Here is a 10,181-nt window from a genome sequence, read left to right as displayed (position 1 = left end):
GATTCAGAGGGGTGTCTATAGATTCAGAGGGGTGTCTATAGATTCAGAGGGGTGTCTATATATTCAGAGGGGTGTCTATATATTCAGAGCAGTGTCTATATATTCAGAGGGGTGTCTAGATATTCACAGGGTGTCTATATATTCAGAGGGGTGTCTATATATTCAGAGGGGTGGCCATAGATTCACAGATTCTTACGTTGTGCAGGTGGCGTCACTAGGACTTGCTGATGTTCTCGTAGATGACATCACTGGTGATGGACTGTGTCTTCTTCTTCCACATCAGCAGGACACACTGGTGGATGAACACATACTGCTCCTACAGGAAGTGACGTCATACAGGAAGAATGTCAACAGAAGAATGTTTTCGTGACAGTGCACAAGTATGTCTGAAATAGCACCCTATTCCCTATATAGTGCCCTAGTTCTGACCAGAGCCCTATTCCCCATAGTGCCCTAGTTCAGACCAGAGACCAGATGGGGCCCTACAGTACCTCGGTCTGAGGGGGAAAGGAGACAGAGTCTAACCTCTGTCTGGACCAGGGAGAGTCGATGAGACCTCATCTCAGATCCTAACCCTTAACCCCCACTGGGACTGTCTCTTACCTCTGTCTGGACCATGGAGAGTCGATGAGACCTCATCTCAGATCCTAACCCTTAACCCCCACTGGGACTGTCTCTTACCTCTGTCTGGACCATGGAGAGTGGATGAGACCTCATCTCAGATCCTAACCCTTAAACCCCACTGGGACTGTCTCTTACCTCTGTCTGGACCATGGAGAGTGGATGAGACCTCATCTCAGATCCTAACCCTTAAACCCCACTGGGACTGTCTCTTACCTCTGTCTGGACCATGGAGAGTCAATGAGACCTCATCTCAGATCCTAACCCTTAAACCCCACTGGGACTGTCTCTTACCTCTGTCTGGACCATGGAGAGTGGATGAGACCTCATCTCAGATCCTAACCCTAACCCCCACTGGGACTGTCTCTTACCTCTGTCTGGACCATGGAGAGTGGATGAGACCTCATCTCAGATCCTAACCCTTAAACCCCACTGGGACTGTCTCTTACCTCTGTCTGGACCATGGAGAGTGGATGAGACCTCATCTCAGATCCTAACCCTTAACCCCCACTGGGACTGTCTCTTACCTCTGTCTGGACCATGGAGAGTCGATGAGACCTCATCTCAGATCCTAACCCTTAAACCCCACTGGGACTGTCTCTTACCTCTGTCTGGACCATGGAGAGTGGATGAGACCTCATCTCAGATCCTAACCCTTAAACCCCACTGGGACTGTCTCTTACCTCTGTCTGGACCATGGAGAGTCGATGAGACCTCATCTCAGACACCATACCCAGGATGTCAGTATACTCATGTTCTCTGATGTGCTGCATCAGTCGGTCCAGAGCGATGAAGGTCCCTGTCCGGCCCACACCAGCACTGTGGAGACAACACAACATCCTGTTAGTGGAGACACCAGCACTGTGGAGACAACACAACATCCTGTTAGTGGAGAGACACCAGCACTGTGGAGACAACACAACATCCTGTTAGTGGAGAGACACAACATCCTGTTAGTGGTGAGACACCAGCACTGTGGAGACAACACAACATCCTGTTAGTGGAGAGACACCAGCACTGTGGAGACAACACAACATCCTGTTAGTGGTGAGACACCAGCACTGTGGAGACAACACAACATCCTGTTAGTGGAGAGACACAACATCCTGTTAGTGGAGAGACACAACATCCTGTTAGTGGAGAGACACAACATCCTGTTAGTGGAGAGACACCAGCACTGTGGAAGACACAACATCCTGTTAGTGGAGAGACACAACATCCTGTTAGTGGAGAGACACCAGCACTGTGGCGACAACACAACATCCTGTTAGTGGAGAGACACAACATCCTGTTAGTGGAGAGACACAACATCCTGTTAGTGGAGAGACACCAGCACTGTGGAGACAACACAACATCCTGTTAGTGGAGAGACACAACATCCTGTTAGTGGAGAGACACAACATCCTGTTAGTGGAGAGACACCAGCACTGTGGAGAGACACAACATCCTGTTAGTGGAGAGAAACCAGCACTGTGGAAGACACAACATCCTGTTAGTGGAGAGACACAACATCCTGTTAGTGGAGAGACACCAGCACTGTGGCGACAACACAACATCCTGTTAGTGGAGAGACACCAGCACTGTGGAGACAACACAACATCCTGTTAGTGGAGAGACACCAGCACTGTGGCGACAACACAACATCCTGTTAGTGGAGAGACACCAGCACTGTGGAGACAACACAACATCCTGTTAGTGGAGAGACACCAGCACTGTGGAGACAACACAACATCCTGTTAGTGGAGAGACACCAGCACTGTGGAGACAACACAACATCCTGTTAGTGGAGAGACACCAGCACTGTGAAGAGACACAACATCCTGTTAGTGGAGAGACACCAGCACTGTGGAGAGACACAACATCCTGTTAGTGGAGAGACACAACATCCTGTTAGTGGAGAGACACGACATCCTGTTAGTGGAGAGACACCAGCACTGTGGAGAGACACAACATCCTGTTAGTGGAGAGACACCAGCACTGTGGAGAGACACAACATCCTGTTAGTGGAGAGACACCAGCACTGTGGAGAGACACGACATCCTGTTAGTGGAGAGACACCAGCACTGTGGAGAGACACAACATCCTGTTAGTGGAGACACCAGCACTGTGGAAGACACAACATCCTGTTAGTGGAGACACCAGCACTGTGGAAGACACAACATCCTGTTAGTGGAGACACCAGCACTGTGGAAGACATAACATCCTGTTAGTGGAGAGACACGACATCCTGTTAGTGGAGAGACACAACATCCTGTTAGTGGAGAGACACAACATCCTGTTAGTGGAGACACAACATCCTGTTAGTGGAGACACAACATCCTGTTAGTGGAGAGACACGACATCCTGTTAGTGGAGAGACACAACATCCTGTTAGTGGAGAGACACAACATCCTGTTAGTGGAGACACAACATCCTGTTAGTGGAGAGACACGACATCCTGTTAGTGGAGAGACACAACATCCTGTTAGTGGAGAGACACAACATCCTGTTAGTGGAGAGACACAACATCCTGTTAGTGGAGAGACACCAGCACTGTGGAGACAACACAACATCCTGTTAGTGGAGACACAACATCCTGTTAGTGGAGAGACACAACATCCTGTTAGTGGAGAGACACCAGCACTGTGGAGAGACACGACATCCTGTTAGTGGAGAGACACAACATCCTGTTAGTGGAGAGACACCAGCACTGTGGAGAGACACAACATCCTGTTAGTGGAGAGACACAACATCCTGTTAGTGGAGAGACACGACATCCTGTTAGTGGAGACAACACAACATCCTGTTAGTGGAGAGACACAACATCCTGTTAGTGGAGAGACACCAGCACTGTGGAGAGACACCAGCACTGTGGAGAAACACAACATCCTGTTAGTGGAGAGACACAACATCCTGCTAGTGGAGAGACACAACATCCTGTTAGTGGAGAGACACCAGCACTGTGGAGAGACACAACATCCTGTTAGTGGAGAGACACCAGCACTGTGGAGAGACACAACATCCTGTTAGTGGAGAGACACCAGCACTGTGGAGAGACACAACATCCTGTTAGTGGAGAGACACAACATCCTGTTAGTGGAGAGACACAACATCCTGTTAGTGGAGAGACACGACATCCTGTTAGTGGAGACAACACAACATCCTGTTAGTGGAGAGACACCAGCACTGTGGAGAGACACAACATCCTGTTAGTGGAGAGACACAACATCCTGTTAGTGGAGAGACACCAGCACTGTGGAAGACACAACATCCTGTTAGTGGAGACACCAGCACTGTGGAGACAACACAACATCCTGTTAGTGGAGAGACACCAGCACTGTGGAGACAACACAACATCCTGTTAGTGGAGAGACACAACATCCTGTTAGTGGTGAGACACCAGCACTGTGGAGACAACACAACATCCTGTTAGTGGAGAGACACCAGCACTGTGGAGACAACACAACATCCTGTTAGTGGTGAGACACCAGCACTGTGGAGACAACACAACATCCTGTTAGTGGAGAGACACAACATCCTGTTAGTGGAGAGACACAACATCCTGTTAGTGGAGAGACACAACATCCTGTTAGTGGAGAGACACCAGCACTGTGGAAGACACAACATCCTGTTAGTGGAGAGACACAACATCCTGTTAGTGGAGAGACACCAGCACTGTGGCGACAACACAACATCCTGTTAGTGGAGAGACACAACATCCTGTTAGTGGAGAGACACAACATCCTGTTAGTGGAGAGACACCAGCACTGTGGAGACAACACAACATCCTGTTAGTGGAGAGACACAACATCCTGTTAGTGGAGAGACACAACATCCTGTTAGTGGAGAGACACCAGCACTGTGGAGAGACACAACATCCTGTTAGTGGAGAGAAACCAGCACTGTGGAAGACACAACATCCTGTTAGTGGAGAGACACAACATCCTGTTAGTGGAGAGACACCAGCACTGTGGCGACAACACAACATCCTGTTAGTGGAGAGACACCAGCACTGTGGAGACAACACAACATCCTGTTAGTGGAGAGACACCAGCACTGTGGCGACAACACAACATCCTGTTAGTGGAGAGACACCAGCACTGTGGAGACAACACAACATCCTGTTAGTGGAGAGACACCAGCACTGTGGAGACAACACAACATCCTGTTAGTGGAGAGACACCAGCACTGTGGAGACAACACAACATCCTGTTAGTGGAGAGACACCAGCACTGTGAAGAGACACAACATCCTGTTAGTGGAGAGACACCAGCACTGTGGAGAGACACAACATCCTGTTAGTGGAGAGACACAACATCCTGTTAGTGGAGAGACACGACATCCTGTTAGTGGAGAGACACCAGCACTGTGGAGAGACACAACATCCTGTTAGTGGAGAGACACCAGCACTGTGGAGAGACACAACATCCTGTTAGTGGAGAGACACCAGCACTGTGGAGAGACACGACATCCTGTTAGTGGAGAGACACCAGCACTGTGGAGAGACACAACATCCTGTTAGTGGAGACACCAGCACTGTGGAAGACACAACATCCTGTTAGTGGAGACACCAGCACTGTGGAAGACACAACATCCTGTTAGTGGAGACACCAGCACTGTGGAAGACATAACATCCTGTTAGTGGAGAGACACGACATCCTGTTAGTGGAGAGACACAACATCCTGTTAGTGGAGAGACACAACATCCTGTTAGTGGAGACACAACATCCTGTTAGTGGAGACACAACATCCTGTTAGTGGAGAGACACGACATCCTGTTAGTGGAGAGACACAACATCCTGTTAGTGGAGAGACACAACATCCTGTTAGTGGAGACACAACATCCTGTTAGTGGAGAGACACGACATCCTGTTAGTGGAGAGACACAACATCCTGTTAGTGGAGAGACACAACATCCTGTTAGTGGAGAGACACAACATCCTGTTAGTGGAGAGACACCAGCACTGTGGAGACAACACAACATCCTGTTAGTGGAGACACAACATCCTGTTAGTGGAGAGACACAACATCCTGTTAGTGGAGAGACACCAGCACTGTGGAGAGACACGACATCCTGTTAGTGGAGAGACACAACATCCTGTTAGTGGAGAGACACCAGCACTGTGGAGAGACACAACATCCTGTTAGTGGAGAGACACAACATCCTGTTAGTGGAGAGACACGACATCCTGTTAGTGGAGACAACACAACATCCTGTTAGTGGAGAGACACAACATCCTGTTAGTGGAGAGACACCAGCACTGTGGAGAGACACCAGCACTGTGGAGAAACACAACATCCTGTTAGTGGAGAGACACAACATCCTGCTAGTGGAGAGACACAACATCCTGTTAGTGGAGAGACACCAGCACTGTGGAGAGACACAACATCCTGTTAGTGGAGAGACACCAGCACTGTGGAGAGACACAACATCCTGTTAGTGGAGAGACACCAGCACTGTGGAGAGACACAACATCCTGTTAGTGGAGAGACACAACATCCTGTTAGTGGAGAGACACAACATCCTGTTAGTGGAGAGACACGACATCCTGTTAGTGGAGACAACACAACATCCTGTTAGTGGAGAGACACCAGCACTGTGGAGAGACACAACATCCTGTTAGTGGAGAGACACAACATCCTGTTAGTGGAGAGACACCAGCACTGTGGAAGACACAACATCCTGTTAGTGGAGAGACACCAGCACTGTGGAGAGACACAACATCCTGTTAGTGGAGAGACACCAGCACTGTGGAGAGACACAACATCCTGTTAGTGGAGAGACACAACATCCTGTTAGTGGAGAGACACAACATCCTGTTAGTGGAGAGACACCAGCACTGTGGAGAGACACAACATCCTGTTAGTGGAGAGACACAACATCCTGTTAGTGGAGAGACACGACATCCTGTTAGTGGAGAGACACAACATCCTGTTAGTGGAGAGACACAACATCCTGTTAGTGGAGAGACACAACATCCTGTTAGTGGAGAGACACAACATCCTGTTAGTGGAGAGACACAACATCCTGTTAGTGGAGAGACACAACATCCTGTTAGTGGAGAGACACCAGCACTGTGGAGAGACACAACATCCTGTTAGTGGAGAGACACAACATCCTGTTAGTGGAGAGACACAACATCCTGTTAGTGGAGAGACACGACATCCTGTTAGTGGAGAGACACAACATCCTGTTAGTGGAGAGACACAACATCCTGTTAGTGGAGAGACACAACATCCTGTTAGTGGAGAGACACCAGCACTGTGGAGAGACACAACATCCTGTTAGTGGAGAGACACAACATCCTGTTAGTGGAGAGACACAACATCCTGTTAGTGGAGAGACACCAGCACTGTGGAGAGACACAACATCCTGTTAGTGGAGAGAAACCAGCACTGTGGAAGACACAACATCCTGTTAGTGGAGAGACACCAGCACTGTGGAGAGACACAACATCCTGTTAGTGGAGAGACACCAGCACTGTGGAGAGACACAACATCCTGTTAGTGGAGAGACACCAGCACTGTGGAGAGACACAACATCCTGTTAGTGGAGAGCACTGTGGAGAGCACTGTGGAGAGACATGGCACTGTAAACTCATTAATAACCTCTGATAACCGTTTGATATCTCACTATGGTTTGAGTGGCTCAGTTGCCTCTGCACTGATTGGAAAGGACTTGACAGCTGAAGACAACATGGTTGACTCTCATCAATGCAGTGAAAGAGTGTAACTATAGAGAAACGTTTGTTACTAGGAAACTATTTATAGGCCTGGTTTTCTCAATTCTTTACAAGTGACAATCTTCTCAAAGGAAACAGAGTTGTTTTGTTAAGTGTTAGTTACCTTGTGGATTACTACTTGTGTAGACTGGAAGTTTGGTCTGAAGGCTGTTTCTCTAAGGCCTACTGGCTTCCATTTGGGTTTCATATGTTGACTGGAAGTTTGGCCTGAAGGCTGTTTCTCTAAGACCTACTGGCTTCCATTTGGTTTTCATATGTGGACTGGAAGTTTGGTCTGAAGGCTGTTTCTCTAAGGCCTACTGGCTTCCATTTGGGTTTCATATGTGGATGACATTTCCTTTATATCATTTGATACAGACAGAGCAGAACTGTCAAATACATGTTTTATTATATTGAAACTTTATTCAACAAGTCAGTTAAGAACAAATTCTTATTTACAATGATGGCCTCCACCGGCCAAACCCGGACGACGCCGGGCCAAGTGTGTGCAGCCCTGTGGCTCTCCCAATCACGGCCGGTTGTGAAACAGGCTTTTAATGCTTTTTAAAATAAATTCATTGACGTTTGCTTGTTTTACAGGTTTTTGCTGAGTTTTACATCCACCGAGGGCATATTGAATGTAACCCAGTTTTCTACCGAAAGAGGGTCAGGACTGAGCAGCTGACAGCATGGCCCCTGTGGTTGAGCCTGGTAGACCCTGTACGTACCTGCAGTGAACCACACAACTCTGTCTGAGTAACATGTCCCTGGTAGACCCTGTACGTACCTGCAGTGAACCACAATGGGTTCTTTGGTGCGGTTGGCCTGCTGGCGGACGATGTGTACGAACTGCAGGATGCTATCGATGGCGTTGACCGTGGGGACACCGTGGTCCGGCCAGGACGTGTAGTTGAGATGGAGGACGTCCTGAGACTCGTCAGCCTGCAGGGGGCGACACCACGGAAAGACAGACAGTTAGACAAGGCTGATGGATCAGTATACATCAGATCTCTCCATCCGGGTCTAGCTAGCAGCAGGGCACCTCCTCCACCTCCTAAAGAGGGGGAGACTTGCAAGCCAAAGAACACCACCCCAACCGTGAAGTACGGGAGTGGCAGCATCATGTTGTGGGGGTGGCAGCATCATGTTGTGGGGATGGCAGCATCATGTTGTGGGGATGGCAACATCATGTTGTGGGGGTGGCAGCATCATGTTGTGGGGATGGCAGCATCACGTTGTGGGGGTGGCAGCATCACGTTGTGGGGGTGGCAGCATCACGTTGTGGAGGTGGCAGCATCACGTTGTGGGGTGGCAGCATCACGTTGTGGGGGTGGCAGCATCATGTTGTGGGGATGGCAGCATCACGTTGTGGGGGTGGCAGCATAATGTTGTGGGGGTGGCAGCATCATGTTGTGGGAGTGGCAGCATCATGTTGTAGGGGTGGCAGCATCATGTTGTGGGGGTGGCAGCATCACGTTGTGGGGTGGCAGCATGTTCTAGGGGTGGCAGCATCATGTTGTGGGGTGGCAGCAGCATGTTGTGGGGCTGGCAGCATCACGTTGTAGGGGTGGCAGCATCACGTTGTGGGGGTGGCAGCATCACGTTGTGGGGATGGCAGCATCACGTTGTGGGGTGGCAGCATCATGTTCTAGGGGTGGCAGCATCATGTTGTGGGGTGGCAGCATCATGTTCTAGGGGTGGCAGCATCATGTTGTGGGGTGGCAGCATCACGTTGTAGGGGTGGCAGCATCACGTTGTGGGGTGGCAGCATCACGTTGTAGGGGTGGCAGCATCACGTTGTGGGGGTGGCAGCATAATGTTGTGGGGGTGGCAGCATCATGTTGTGGGAGTGGCAGCATCATGTTGTGGGGTGGCAGCATCACGTTGTAGGGGTGGCAGCATCACGTTGTGGGGTGGCAGCATCACGTTGTAGGGGTGGCAGCATCACGTTGTGGGGGTGGCAGCATAATGTGGGGGTGGCAGCATCATGTTGTGGGAGTGGCAGCATCATGTTGTAGGGGTGGCAGCATCATGTTGTGGGGGTGGCAGCATCACGTTGTAGGGGTGGCAGCATCACGTTGTGGGGATGGCAGCATCATGTTGTGGGGTGGCAGCATCGTGTTCTAGGGGTGGCAGCATCATGTTGTGGGGTGGCAGCATCATGTTCTAGGGGTGGCAGCATCATGTTGTGGGGTGGCAGCATCATGTTCTAGGGGTGGCAGCATCACGTTGTAGGGGTGGCAGCATCACGTTGTGGGGATGGCAGCATCATGTTGTGGGGTGGCAGCATCATGTTCTAGGGGTGGCAGCATCATGTTGTGGGGGTGGCAGCATCATGTTGTGGGGTGGCAGCATCACGTTGTGGGGGTGGCAGCATCACGTTGTGGGGTGGCAGCATCACGTTGTAGGGGTGGCAGCATCACGTTGTGGGGATGGAAGCATTATGTTGTGGGGATGGCAGCATCATGTTCTAGGGGTGGCAGCATCATGTTGTGGGGGTGGCAGCATCATGTTGTGGGGGTGGCAGCATCACGTTGTGGGGATGGAAGCATTATGTTGTGGGGATGGCAGCATCATGTTCTAGGGGTGGCAGCATCATGTTGTGGGGGTGGCAGCATCATGTTGTGGGGTGGCAGCATCACGTTGTGGGTGTGGCAGCATCACGTTGTAGGGGTGGCAGCATCACGTTGTGGGGGTGGCAGCATCACGTTGCGGGGGTGGCAGCATCACGTTGCGGGGGTGGCAGCATCACGTTGCGGGGGTGGCAGCATCACGTTGTGGGGGTGCACTTCACAAAATAGATGGCATCATGAGGAAAGAAAATTATGTGGATATATTGAAGCAACATCTCAAGACATC

At 50.3% G+C, this 10,181-nt stretch overlaps 1 protein-coding gene across 1 annotated transcript in view; it reads right to left on the bottom strand.

Annotated features, from left to right (window-relative positions):
- Nucleotides 1–200: 200 nt before the first annotated feature.
- LOC135536333 (receptor-type tyrosine-protein phosphatase O-like) overlaps nt 201–10,181 on the bottom strand; it is a 140,783-nt gene continuing 130,802 nt past the window's right edge. Inside the window, exons 22-24 of the mRNA XM_064962688.1 lie at nt 8,110–8,264; nt 1,305–1,440; nt 201–316 (exon numbers count right to left, since the gene is read on the bottom strand). Coding sequence (XP_064818760.1) covers nt 215–316; nt 1,305–1,440; nt 8,110–8,264 — 393 coding nt within the window. The 3' untranslated portion in view covers nt 201–214. The remainder of the gene's footprint in view (nt 317–1,304; nt 1,441–8,109; nt 8,265–10,181) is intronic.

Source organism: Oncorhynchus masou, unplaced genomic scaffold (genome assembly GCF_036934945.1).
Source record: "Oncorhynchus masou masou isolate Uvic2021 unplaced genomic scaffold, UVic_Omas_1.1 unplaced_scaffold_596, whole genome shotgun sequence".
NCBI lineage: Eukaryota > Metazoa > Chordata > Actinopteri > Salmoniformes > Salmonidae > Oncorhynchus > Oncorhynchus masou.
This window is presented reverse-complemented; position numbering and strand designations above follow the sequence as displayed.